The sequence below is a fragment of the Netta rufina genome (assembly GCF_964035555.1).
Source record: "Netta rufina genome assembly, chromosome: 12".
NCBI lineage: Eukaryota > Metazoa > Chordata > Aves > Anseriformes > Anatidae > Netta > Netta rufina.
Window position 1 is genome coordinate 4,117,924 of NC_140135.1, and position 13,337 is coordinate 4,131,260.

Genomic DNA, 13,337 nt, shown 5'->3' on the forward strand with positions numbered 1-13,337 from the left:
ATTTCTCAAACCCCAAACAAAAGCAATAAATGGAAATAAGGATTAACTGTGTCAATTTTCACCCCTCCCACAATAAATCTCCAAAATCTTGGCTTTTATCTTAGATGGATAACACAATAGGCACCAGAGCACACCAATATTACGCAAATACTTCATGTGCTATCAATTATTTTGGAAGTATTCATCATCTGAATTGTGAAATGGTTTGACCTTTTTTTCCTAATGGAGAGTGTATGAAGATGTGAGTCTTAGGCTGTCACATTCTTTCTCCTGTGCTTGTGTAGGTATGTTTAAAAGTCATTTCAGAAGAGCACAGCACCAACGAGGGCTCTCCTCTTGGTACCCTGCCACTCCTCATTGCTCTGTAGAGTCCTGTGGAGTCAGAGATGATCTGCAGTGCATGACAGGCAAATAGGAGTGAAGTGAGACATATGATTGTTTAGTGCAGTGCTAAAAATCACTTGGATGTTATGAAATCAAGAGAATACATCCAGTAGGAATGCAGCTGTGCAATCCTGACTGGTAGTGACTCTCAGTCCACAGCTCACACCTCTCAGCCCTGGAAAAGGGAGCTGGTACAAGAGGAGCTTGGAGCAGAGCGGGTATGCATGCCTGGAATGTGTTCTCATGGAAAGGATCCTTGCAACAGATGCCTTGTTAAAGTTAAATGGTGGCTAAGATGAATTTGCAGGTTATGAAAAAAAAACACACAGAAATCAATTTCATGAGGAATTTCCAGAGGCATCTTGAATTTCAGATTTTATGTACTTACTGATTCACAGGGATTTACTGTGGAACCACTTTGAACAATCACCTTTCCCAAGGCTGCTATCTCTGTTTTAGTTAAACTACTAGCCATGTGTAAGTTCATGTTTTACACTTCTTTCTTAGGTTCATTAAGACCATCTCTTTAGTATTTAGCACAGATCGATTCCATCAATTATTCTGAGCTTCAGAATATATATTGCACAGAAAGCAATATGCCCTGGACTGTTCTCTCAGTTGTCACTGCTTGATGAATTCTTTAGTTGGAATGCGTGTATGGTTGTCAATGCTTTGATTTTCAAGATTAATCATGGAGGGTAGGTGAAAGCTAAACTAAATGTCGTATTTCCCAAAAGTCAAACATATCTCTGAGCAGAAAATTTCTGTGTTGAAGGTTCTATGCTCTCTCCCCAGCATACTGTTGTTGCTTTACAGACAAGTCCTGAAAGCAAACAATCATGTCTCCTGAGATTAACCAATTTAAACGAACTGATAGTTTGAGCATTGGGCTGATCCTTCTCATTTGTCTCTTTGCACTACCCAGGTTGTGCTATTTCTCTTGATTTTCAGCTTAGCTGAGATGAGTGCTAGTGTAAGTTGATTTGCAAAAGTCAGCAGAAGACATTCCTGAGAGAAGACCTGGATGAATGAACTAGTGAAGTGCTGGGGACACAGATGTCCTGCTGCAAGCTTTGTCTGGTTTTCAGACATACTGAACAGTCAGGGCTCAATGTTGATCCTATTGATACTGAATTAGTTGAAAGAGTAAGCTTTTACTGCCTTGGTCTGAAACAGATTTAAATAGGAGCAAGATTACCACTCCTATGGATTAAACACTGCAGCATATTGCAGCCATGAATTAATTGTAGCTAACTTGTCTGTGGTGGACTATGCACTCTTGCTGAGCTCAGAAGGCCTCCCATGAATGCGCTCCCCAGAGCTTGTCAGGCCTGGCTTGTAAGGGGCTGTAAGTCACAACCTCTCTTAACCTCCAAATTTCTCTAAGGTTTTTGATAACCTGGGGTCTTAGGTGCACTGCTGGTGCACCTGGTCCCTGTGGTTTAAGCTCATGCTTGAAGCATTAAGGACCTGGGTAAGTGCTGAAGCCTTCCTTTGCACCCTGTCTGGCAGTCAAAGTTTTGAATCTAAGTTTTTTGTAACTTAATGTCTGATCCCATGTCATGCAGCCATGCACATCACCCAGCGCTGCGAGCATGTGAGGCTCCAGCCTGCTGTGAGGTGACAGCAGCAGGGCTGCAGGCAGGAGCACTGAAACCCAGTGACCCAGCAACATCAGGCACAAAATGTCTTGCTTTATTAACAACTTTAAAGTTTATTAATTTATAAAACCAGGTCAAAGTGATACAAGTACATAAATAAGTACCGTAACAGACATACATCCCACGAAGAGAATTGAAAGCATGATGACACTGTATTTTATTATCTTAAGTGACCAGAACTGTAAAAATGCAACACTGCATTTTACTAAATGATACTTATGATTTTTTTTTTTTTTGCTTTTCTTAAACATGTTTATTATAAAATAAATACACAATCTGGACTCCACTGGTCCTGTCAGAAATACAAAAAGCTGGTTGCCTTCTTATTCTTCTTCTTAAAAAAAAACACAATACTGTACACTTTCCACTTAGTCTTTGTTCACCAGCTACTGCTACAAGCAGACTACGCCCATGAGGTGAGAAGACAACTGCTGGTCTTCCCACCTGATCGCGACAGTTCCTCAGAAAGTCTTCCTTACAGTGTCTTCACCAAAGGATTAATTCATGACTTGTTAGAAGATTTCTAGTGAAATTTAGCACTTCTACAGCACATTCCAACCCAATAGATGCCGCATGCTGTGGGTGTTGCTGATTCCAAGCTGCTGCTTCTACAGTTAATTACGTTGCATGAGGTCTCGGGGCCTCGGTTAGGAGGCTCTACACCCCTCCCAAACACCAACACAGCATTTATGGAGGCAGAGGCTGGGATCCTACAGAAACTTGATGGGATGATTCACTTAGCTCTCCTGTTATGAACAGTGGTATGGGCCTTCTAATGGCCAGGTGCCCATTAACCAGTGATGTTGGTGTCCATGCCCAGTGTCCTGCAGGGCGTTGTGAGGAGAGGCCAGGGCTGCCCCAGGCCTGTCACAGTAAGGGCTGGCTGGTTCCAGCTGCCCCACCACAGGGCCCCAGCTGGGCCCAGCAGTGACCCTGGGAACACCTCGGGGAAAGTGGATTTCAGAGAGGGCAAAATGCTGCCGGCAGCGAGGGGGGTGGTGTGAGGAACGGCCCCAAGGGCAGGGCAGGACAGGCTCCAGGCCCGGAGCTCCCTGTGGGCTAAGGGGAGCCCGCGCTGGAGCAGGTCTCCACACTGTGGCTCAAGGAGGTTTGGCTCTTACTGATAGCAGGCAAGAATGTTTTATTACTGCAAATCTACCTGAATGCTCCCTTTTTAGCATGTTTTCCTGTTACACAGTGGGCTGAGTTGAATGCTTGGCAGGGAAGGAAATGTTCCTATGCGTTATCTGTGCTCTGACCAGGTCTAGGGACAATGCGGTGGTTATATAGAGGCAAGATTGCTGAGGACTGGAGAGCCACAATGTCCTGGATCACCCTATGTGTTATTTTCTTAGTTCCCTTCAGCTTTTCTGTCACTTTCTGTCTGTCCCTCTCACTTGCTCCCCTTTGCTGAGAAGCCCTGCACTGCGCTCCTACCGATGCTGCCCGCGGCAGAGGCAGGCTGGGCGCCATGAAGCAGCCTGCCCGAGAGGCCTGCGCTGAGAGGGAGGCTGCCAGCATCCCCTCAGGGTGGCGAAGCTTTGCCTGAAACAGGCTTTGGCTTCTGGCATTCAGCACTCAGCTCTCTCACACCTCCATCCCTTTAGAAATGGGTACACCCCTGCAGTGCTGTCACTGGCAGGATGACAAACCTCAAAATCCTTGCTGTCAGTATTGACTTCAATCCCTATGAAGACACAGCCCCTGGCTCAAACCATTTCCATAAAGCTTTGTTTCCTAGTGTGTGTATGAACAGCAGTATTCCTTCCTTCTTGTGGAATAGAAAAAGGGGACAAAAGCAGGCAGAGTCACTTGCTTTGTGGGAATTAATCCAACACTGCAGCCATGAGGCAGTGCAGCATTTCGGTGACTCACGTTCAGAGAAAACCGTTTTTAAAGTAATGACCTTATACTTCTTTTCTTTCTAGAGATGGGAGCCACATTTCTTAAACACACTGTAGACATGCTACACTAAATTTAAGAGTATCTCAAATTTCTTTTTCACCAGTATAACACTTTTCACAGATCTGCTGTGTTCTAGAGGCTTGCTGTAGCTGTTTGATATTTGTCACGGGAGAGGTCTGTCCTTGAAGCCTGAGAACTGAGAGGCCACCATCAGAAAAATGCAGATTAGTTTTGTAACAAATGAGAATAAATAAGTTAAGCACTGTGGCAACTCTAAGGAGTTATTAATTGGGAGGTTTAACCCTCCAGGAGTTTTGAAAGTGCTGCAAGTACTTCACCACCTTCTTTCACATCACTGCAGAAGGCAGTTTATCAGCCAAGGCTGTGCATTAATAGGGCCCAGAAGAATGAAGTTATTAGGGCTGTGATAGGGAGCTAATACTTACATTTTTGAGAGAAGTGGGTGGTGGACACAGTGAAAACCACTTAAAAGCGAACGTTTGCTCAAGTTGCTACAAAAATATAGTGATTGTCACTAACACCTGCTGTTCAGTTTATGGACTCAGTTTGCTCAACTACAAGACATCATCCCAAAGGCAGGCTGCTTAGGAGTTTGTTAGTTTAAATCTGTTTTATATGTCTCCAACACAAGTATTTTATCACTTGTATTTTTCTTCCACAACTAAAAAAGATCCGTGAGTCATTTCAACACCAGAAATGGTATAAACTCGGCACAGGAAATAATGCTCTCCATAGCTCCTGCACATTTATTAGGTGTCCTTCTTTTCGTTAGTTTGAATAACTTGCCAAATAATAATAATAAAAATGTTCTGTTTTCTTTTTTTTAACTAGTAAAGAACTGCAACTCGGGGAAAGTACAGTCTCTCTTTCTCCTTCTTCCACCAGTAATACAGAGACTCATAGTCTTCTGGAGGAGATATTTGAATTGGTTGACACAGACCACTACACATAAAGCAGCAGATTTGCTGTGCATGATGTGAATAATTACTGCATTATAGTTTTGGTTTTTAAGGCAACTGTTGACTTAAGCAAAATAAGCCTGCAGTCCAGCTGCAGATCCAAGTTTTCATAAGTTTTCTTGTGTTTCTCCCTCCAGTGCTGTCTCCCTTAACAGTGACCCTTTTCAGACTTCTCAAGGTACAAAACCTTTACCAAATCCTCGAGCTCAGTCCTGCACACTCTGCTTTCACACATTTGGCTGATCTGAGCTTCTCCCTCGCTAAATATTTTCCACTGGCCTGAAAACAAAAATACAAAGGAGAAAGATACTGACTTAGAAAGGGCATAGGGAACTTTGGAGTCACAAGCACTCTTCAGACAAACTGATTCATAGTGGTCAAAGAGAGGATGTCCAATCCTCCCACGGAAAATATTTGAAGTATCTTACAATCATGTAACATATTCCATGCAAAATAACTTTGTTACAAATAATAAACAAGAACCTGAATATTACCGCTTCCTTTAACCAACTAGTACTATAAATTGACCCTGTTTATTTCATCCAGTTATGAAAACAGATCCTCTGCTTTATGACAGAGTGATTTGAGACTTGAAATCTGATGGTGAAACTAAGTATTTAAAAGTCAGGAAACAAGTCGAAGTTTTTCACGCAATATGAACTCTGTCTCTCTGTGTATAATACAAACTGTATTTGTTGGATATTAGTATTTCTGTACGGTTTTGATAATTTTAATAGGAATGCCTGATGTCTTGGTAACTAGAATATGATAGTACAGATAACAACATGTGTAGAGAAGGCTGAAAGGAAAAAATTAGGAAACCTTCTAGATGAAAAGGTGCTTACTTCTAACTAAGACTGTATTACCAAGAACCAAGTATTCCTGGATAAAATACTTCCTTGCATAATTGGACCTCGGAAAAAATGTCAACTTTTAGTGCAAAAGAACTGGGAAGTGTAAATGTCTATACCTCAACTAAACTGTCACATTAAGTGTCATATCCCAAGCTGGGTGAAATACAAAAAAGAAATTGAATCAAGAGTGATAAATAAATTGCATAACTTTTCAAAAGACAGATTTTAATAGTAAATATGTAACTAAGAACGTAGGAAAGGCTTCTTTCAAATATAACATAAATATATATGTGTATATATTTATGTGTATATATATGTATATATATATTGTCTTAATTGAAGTCCAGTTGTGCTGTTTTACTGACATCAGCCATATTTCAGACTTATAGCAGCACAAGCAGAAAACAGACAATCTTGTATTTTCTCAGAATGTTAGGAGACTAACACAGCCTGGACATGAGTTTTTGTTACATGCATTTGTATTTTAAATTGCCGTATTTTGATTATTTAATTTTACACATATTGATGCCATGTATTGGAGGAAAATGAGTACATCTGCTTGGCTGTGTTGAGTAACATGGTATGTTTTTCAAGGCTGTAATTATATGGACAATAGAAATCTGACGAGGTCAGAATTTTACTTACTAGGGGTTGTCCTTGTTATCTGCTTGAAGTAGGGAAGTTCTTCAAATTCCCTCTTGGACACTTTCTCAATGTAGAAGTGGCGCAGAATCCCTTCAGCAAAGAAAGGAGAAGTGCGTGTTACTGGAAGCGCGCCTGTTGTTCTAAGCCTGGGTTGCTGCCCAGCCTTTATGTGGAATGACTGCTGTGTCGAGCCACATTGTGAAATAATCCTTACCGATAATGTGGATTTTCAGCCTATTCTTTTTGACTCTGTTTGCTACCCCAGTGTTTATCTTCTGTGGATTTATGATTGCAGAGAGTTTCTGAGGGGTGTGAGAATTAGCTGATTCTTTTCCAACATAGCTGAAACCTTCCTTAGTGTGAGTAAATGTAAGATTGCAACAGAAGCCAAAATCCCAGTGTCTTGGATAAAAACAGTATCATTTTGTTGTCAGATACCATTTTGCCTGTCATGAGTTAGCAGACAACATCACTGTCAAGTCATCACAAGGCTTTGTGGCTTCCTGAACACACAGAGTAATTATTAACCGTCAGCCCCCCTGGGACTTCTTTTCTGCTCACAGCTGGGGTTTGGCTTTGTGCTTTGAAGTGCGTTCTGGATATGTATCATCTCCATGGTAAGGGCTGCACTACATGAGGGTTTCCTATGAGGATCACGTGCTTTTTGCTTAAATTGGATAAAGTAGACAGGATTTTGAGGGAGCTGGAGGTAATAATTTAACCACACTAGCTGTTCAGGATATGCAGAAATGCATGGGCTTCTGAAAACTTTTCAATTTCCTTCTAGCTTTACAAATTGATCTACTAAAAGATACTGCTTCCACCCTTAATACATTTCTTGCCAATATTCTAGAGCATCATGGATGTAGGTACATATTGGTGAGGCTGATAGGGCAGACAGTGATTTCAGTGGCAAGCATGTGGGTCCATCCAAACAAGAACCTCCAAACACTTGCTTCAAACCCTACTGTCCATTCCTCTGCAATAAATTACCAGGGACATTACTGACAGCTGATTAGGTTTTGTGTCCAGGAGTTTGCAGAAGTAGAGCTTTGGGTGTTATTAATGGTGTTTGTTCAGCAAAGTGTATGTTTGACATGGTCATGGTAGTGATACCCTAAATAGCTAGAAGAACAGCAGCTGCAAGATGCTTGGATTTTATATCGTTCTGGGATTTTAATGGAAGACGATACATGTTTTAAAGAAAGAACCCACTCACCCACTCAACTCACCTTTTCTAATTGTCCACACATGTATTTCTATTTGGGGTGGCTTTTCAGTCTCTACTGCAATTTTTCTGATGGTTTCTCCTTCCTCTGTGAAAATGGATTCATAGACGGGAAATGTCTCTTTCCCACAGAAGTAATCTTTGTTGTCAAAGCTTTGACTTGGCACTTCTTCTGTTTAAAAAAAGCCCAAAACACATTCTACAGCTGTAATCAAGTCTTCCAGAACTTACTTGGCACCAACAGCCAAGCAGGTTTAGTTTAAAATTAGAATTTTCATAGAACCATAGAATATCCCAAGTTGGAAGAGACCCACAAGGATTACTGGGTCCAGCTCATATGTTCACTTGTATGGTCTTTCAAATCCATCTCCAGCTAAGCCCCAGACATTCAATAATGTTCTGTTCTGCTAGGTTCTGATTGCCTGTCTGTGGTGGCGAGACAGTATTTGTATTTATAATCCAGTTTTGTAACAAAATATGTTGTACGGGTTTGTGAGACTCCTCATGATCTTTGAACTTGTTGTCCATTTTTCAATAACAGTAGAAGTCTCAGAGATAATTAAATAACAGCGAAAATCAGTGGTTAGAGAGAATGAAGAGACCCAAAATATTGCTTTGTTGAGGAAAAGGGCAGGGAGAACCTACTCATTTTGCTCAGCAGCAGCCAGCTGGCTGGTCAGCACACAGGGATGTGGCCAGCCAGGAGATCAGTGCATGCCTGGCTAGACACAGCACACGTTATCTCATGACCACCTGGGAAAGTCATAGGGCATATAAGTGGAAATTGTCATTATTCTGATGCAGTTGGAAGTTGGACAGGAATGTGAGAGAGACGATGCAACTCAGAGGACAGATCAGAAGACATTCAGCTTTCTGAACAATTGGTGCATAGAATCTCCTAAAGACGGTAACTTTCAGTTTGCTCTTACATTTTCCATTGAAGCCTGTTAGCTAGTTTTGCTGACTATTCTCATCTCAGATGAGTTAAATGCTGTGTGTCTCAGATCCGCAAGTACCCAAAAGAGCCTAAACACACATCTTCTTCCAACCTACTGCCACTGCATTGAGCTTTTTCCCAGCTAGCAGGGCTAGCAAGAGAAGTGCAGTGTGTGTTCTATGAAGGATTTCCATATGCAACTGAACAACTCATTTCCTTAGAGCACTTCCACCCAATGCATCACCAGCTAAGCACAGAAATGGGCCATACAGATTAGAAAAGAAGTTCAAAGGCACAGGAGGGAATTGGATGCTCCTTGACTCTTTTTATCATATGCAACACACCTGATCATTTGGCAGACCACCAACAGATTCATCCTATTAACAGATTTTTCACTAGTTGTAGGCACGTCAACGTAAGTTTAATCATTACTGCAGTACAGAGACTTAATGCTAAATTTATGATACGTTAGTATTTATTTTAAGGATTAAATTATATAATTGACACCAATCATTTTGTAGTCAGAGTTTTTGAGTCCTTCTGGTACATTTTGAAAAGGAGAAACAGTATTAGGTCCATGCAGATTTCACAAGCTAGAAAATGCTTCGAATGTTCTGAGAATACTGCAGTGGGGGAAGGATTGGAGAGTCTTTCGACAGTAATGAACTGTCTGTGTATGCTTCTATAATTTTCTCTTTGGAAATGAGTGTCAGGAAGTCATACTAACAGTAGAGAAAAAGGCAGTGACTGATGAGAATGTATGTGCCCCACACAGCAAGCCCCCCCATTTGAGGAACAGCAGCTAACAGGAGGGCTGGCCAGGCAGCTCTGCCTGTCCCACTGTGATATCTGCACACAGGTTAGAACAGTGGGTACTGCTATTGCAGTTTTCATCAGATCTTGTGACCAGAAGGCTTCAGCCAAGACCCTTAACATGCACAGAAAAAAGGTGGTCTGTGATCAACTCTTTGTTTTACCTGGACAGACTTTACAGCATTTTCCTTCTACTTTCTGAGGGTATTTGCAGGGATATTGTTCTGGACAATGAATTTTCTTACATTCTTGTTTGGTGATGTTGCAGGTGCACAACACACACTCCACGATTCCAAAGGCCCGGAGGTTAGGGTGCCAAGATTCACCATGGGAGTATGTTTTGCCATTTGAAACACAAACTACAAAAGAAGAGAAAAGGAAAAAGAAGTACAACTGGAAAAGGTACGTTCACTGGCTACTCCTCCACAAATGTTCATTTAATTCATGCACATTTGTTTAAAGCAGTGTCTCCCTCTATCATTTGTTAGTGTCTCTGGCTCACTTCACTGCTTGTTAACTTCAGTCGGAGTTTTGCCACTTCAAATGTGTCTGAGCCTGTGATCACTCATTTCTAAGCAGATTTGCCTTGGTTCCAAATCTGCTGATGCCAGTGTCCATCGCTCTTTTGAGGAGGAGGACATTGAAGGTCAACTATTAGACTAGCTCCTCTCCACTGCACACATTTCAGTTGTGCATCATTAAGCAGCTTAAAAAACTAATTTGTTCTTCCCCCTCCTGCTCTTAGTCCACACACAGGACACAGCCTGCTAAATTGGCTCTGGTTTCTAGAATTGAATCTACAGCTGGCAAAATCATGACATTTACTACTGAGTCATCTGCACAACTTCTCTTAGCGTTAGCTGAACGTGGCTTTTGCAGGGAGAGCCATGATATTAACAGGGTGGATTAGTGCCACCTGGACCTTATTTCACTTTCATGTGGGACTTCCTGCTACAGAACACAGAGCAAGACCAAGGGAATGTTGCAAAATGAAGTTTGAAGTCCAATGTGGAGATGTGTGTGTCTATGGGTATATAGGGACGTTTGGCTTTGGGATTCACAAGAAAACATTAACTTGAAAGGATGCACATGGGACTGAAATTTCATTCAAATAGCATCTAAGCATCTCAGAATATTTTTCATCAGTGCCTCTGGAAGACAGAGAAGTACAGCTTGCAAAAGGAGAGTGGAAAAATCCGTACCTGGTAGAAGCCGGTTTGGGTCACCCTGCAGTTAATGGGAATTATATCACTTTACACCATGTCTACATTTGTCCTATAAACCTTACTTCTTTCTTTTTAAGTATTTTATAAACACAAAGAAAAATGCAAACTAATCCTAACAAGGTGAAAGAAAGGGCACTGCCAGATTTCTAAAAGCAACTAAAGTGAAGCTGGGCTATGTTGTAAATATTTCCAATTCTTCTAATATGCCATCATTTTTATTAATGCTTTTATTTGTAAAATATGTTCCTATTTTGCCTGTAACTTTCAAAAGCAATTTAATTTTTATCTGTAATCTGAAATTTACATCTAACTGGTAACAGATGTGACCAACTGGCTTATACTTTTACTGAGTTACTGAGATTTATGGTGAGTGTTCTTTGTAATGTATTGTCTTTCATGGGGTTATGCTATCATTTGGTTTATAATTTGCTACTTTTTAACTCTTTCTTAAGACATGGTTTTGTTTTAGAGGTGGAAAACAGTTTTTATTCTCACATAAAAGCAAATAATCTATTGTCTGTATACTGAGAACATGAGAGAAAAACCTGTAAATGAGATAAAACTAGTAAGTACTCAGCAGGCTCCTTACATGCTTAAATACTGTATTATTCATTGTATCTATGCGTACATAGATTGCTTCCCCTGCAAGAGTTCTCCAGATCCTTTATGGACATAAATATTTCCTGACAGGGGAAGAGATACCACTTGATAGAATGTAGATACATTCTCTCTGTTTCAAGGATTTATTTAGCACAGAACAGTTAAATGAGTACTCTGAGGTAGCAGATGAAGCCTCCAGTGGAAGCCCAAATACGGCACATAACTTCTAGCTCCCAGGTGCCCTGCTTTCAGTACTCTTCATGTTCAGAATTATAAACCTGTACCCATGCTATTTCACATTATTTTCATTTCAGGGTAATTGCTACGTGTTTATTTTTTAGCTTGTTGAAATATGTCTCAAGGGGCATATGCATTAATTAATAAAATACTTGTTAATTACATAAGAACAAAAGAAAATACATGGTCAGCATTCCGGTTTCCATCATGGGGGTCACTCAGACACTCTCTAGGCAGCAAATGTCTGAAGCTGTGGCAGTTACTCTACTGCATCCAGAAATATGCTACTTGTCTGTACGCTTTTTATTTGCTGAAACAAATCGGTTAGAAATCTCTTTGATGATGTCTTCATGTGTGAATTACATGTCAAAGATATTGCACTGTGTGGAGATTCCTGCTCCTAGATTCAGCATAAAACACTGGCATGATCTGAATGTTTTTTCATGGTTGTTCAGGTGGATAATAAAGATCCTATGGCCAACATTCCTTCTGTTAGTTAATACCTTAAAAGATTAGTTGGCCCTAATACAAGGGCTTTTAACTCTTTGTGGGTAGTTTCTGAGTGCGTACTGACTGGTATTTGTGGATAGCTGCTTTTCTGAACATGTACATTTCCAGCTATTTCTTTGATGGCTTCTTAGGCCTGTCCCTGCAGACCTCTAGTGACTTAGGTACCCCCCGCCCCCAGGAAATGAGCATCCTACCCTTTGTACTGCACAGCACCTGCTGTCCCACAAACGGGAGAATTGATATTTTCCCTCTATTTTTGTCTGTTCTGTAATGCAGCAGGAATCCATCCTGTTTGTATAAAGTTTGGCAGATGGGCAGTCCTGCTGTCCCCATGATGTGGTGTGTCTCATATTATCAGAAGGCACTAAGGGACTCACTCTGGTTGACTTTGCCTGGTTACAGTATCCAGTCTAGGCTAATTGCTTGCTTTGTCTCTGCTGTTAGACACGGGGGAGAAGTGCCCCCTGCATCTCAGACAACTGCCTTACGGTGGGGGGAGTCATGATATTTTCTTTCTTGAGAATAATTTAATAAGCCTTGGAGGCAGAAAATTCCCTGATACTATGGCAAAGGTTTATGGTCTGAGATTTCTGGGGTAGTTAAAACATGTGCTTTTTACAGCTAGTAAAATTACAAGATAGGAGAATGTAAAGAAAATAACCACTGTCTATTCCCTACTGGACAAGTCACCGTGTGAACCACCCAGCAAATCTAAGGGCATCGTAGTGTCCTTTCTGGCTCTAAGTGCTCGCTTGGCTGCTCACAGCAGCACGTGTGCTCAGAGCTATGCAGCACCATCCCACAAAGTGATTCAGAGAGCAGCACAACAGCGTGGTGCCTGTGCAGAGTGAAATACACTGTAGTATGTGCAGGCACAACTGACCTTAGTCAAGAGCTGATTTTGTATCCTTAATAGTTTGTTGCTTTTGCCTTTCTGATTTGCATTGAGTCTCTTGATACCAGTGCGAATTTCCAAGGTTCTGCCGTGTATTTGGAGGATTCTTTCTGAGCTGTAGGGAGGTGCCTGACCCAGGGTAATACCATAAGAAGCACTCATCTTTACCTCGTCCGTGCTTGTGCTTGTTGTTGATGACAATTTGTACGATTGTTCCAGATGCTTGCTGGGGATCTGGCAGGACTCCGCGGTTACTCCTGGCACTGGGAAACCGAGGCACATTGACCACCTGCCTGGCGGAGCCGGGCGACAGGTCGTAGTGGGAGCGGTGGTACGAGTGTCTCTGTTGGGAGACACAAAGGGGCAGGCAAGTAAATGTCTTGTGCCAATGAGCGTGGTGAAAGAAGCCGTACCAGAAGCTTAATGCAGGCAGTGGTTGTTGCCACCACCACCATCAAACAG

At 41.6% G+C, this 13,337-nt stretch overlaps 1 protein-coding gene across 4 annotated transcripts in view; it reads right to left on the reverse strand.

Moving 5' to 3' along the window:
* Positions 1-5,078: 5,078 nt before the first annotated feature.
* CHRDL1 (chordin like 1) overlaps positions 5,079-13,337 on the reverse strand; it is a gene marked incomplete at its 3' end in the record, with an annotated part of 37,962 nt that continues 29,703 nt past the window's right edge. For 2 of the 4 annotated variants that reach the window (XM_084293792.1, XM_084293790.1), the window contains 5 exons: positions 13,044-13,218; positions 9,560-9,766; positions 7,662-7,829; positions 6,430-6,519; positions 5,079-5,209 (listed from right to left, as the gene is read on the reverse strand). In XM_084293792.1, coding sequence (XP_084149918.1) covers positions 5,079-5,209; positions 6,430-6,519; positions 7,662-7,829; positions 9,560-9,766; positions 13,044-13,218 — 771 coding nt within the window. The remainder of the gene's footprint in view (positions 5,210-6,429; positions 6,520-7,661; positions 7,830-9,559; positions 9,767-13,043; positions 13,219-13,337) is intronic. The other 2 variants (XM_084293793.1, XM_084293791.1) reach the window with 2 other exon arrangements.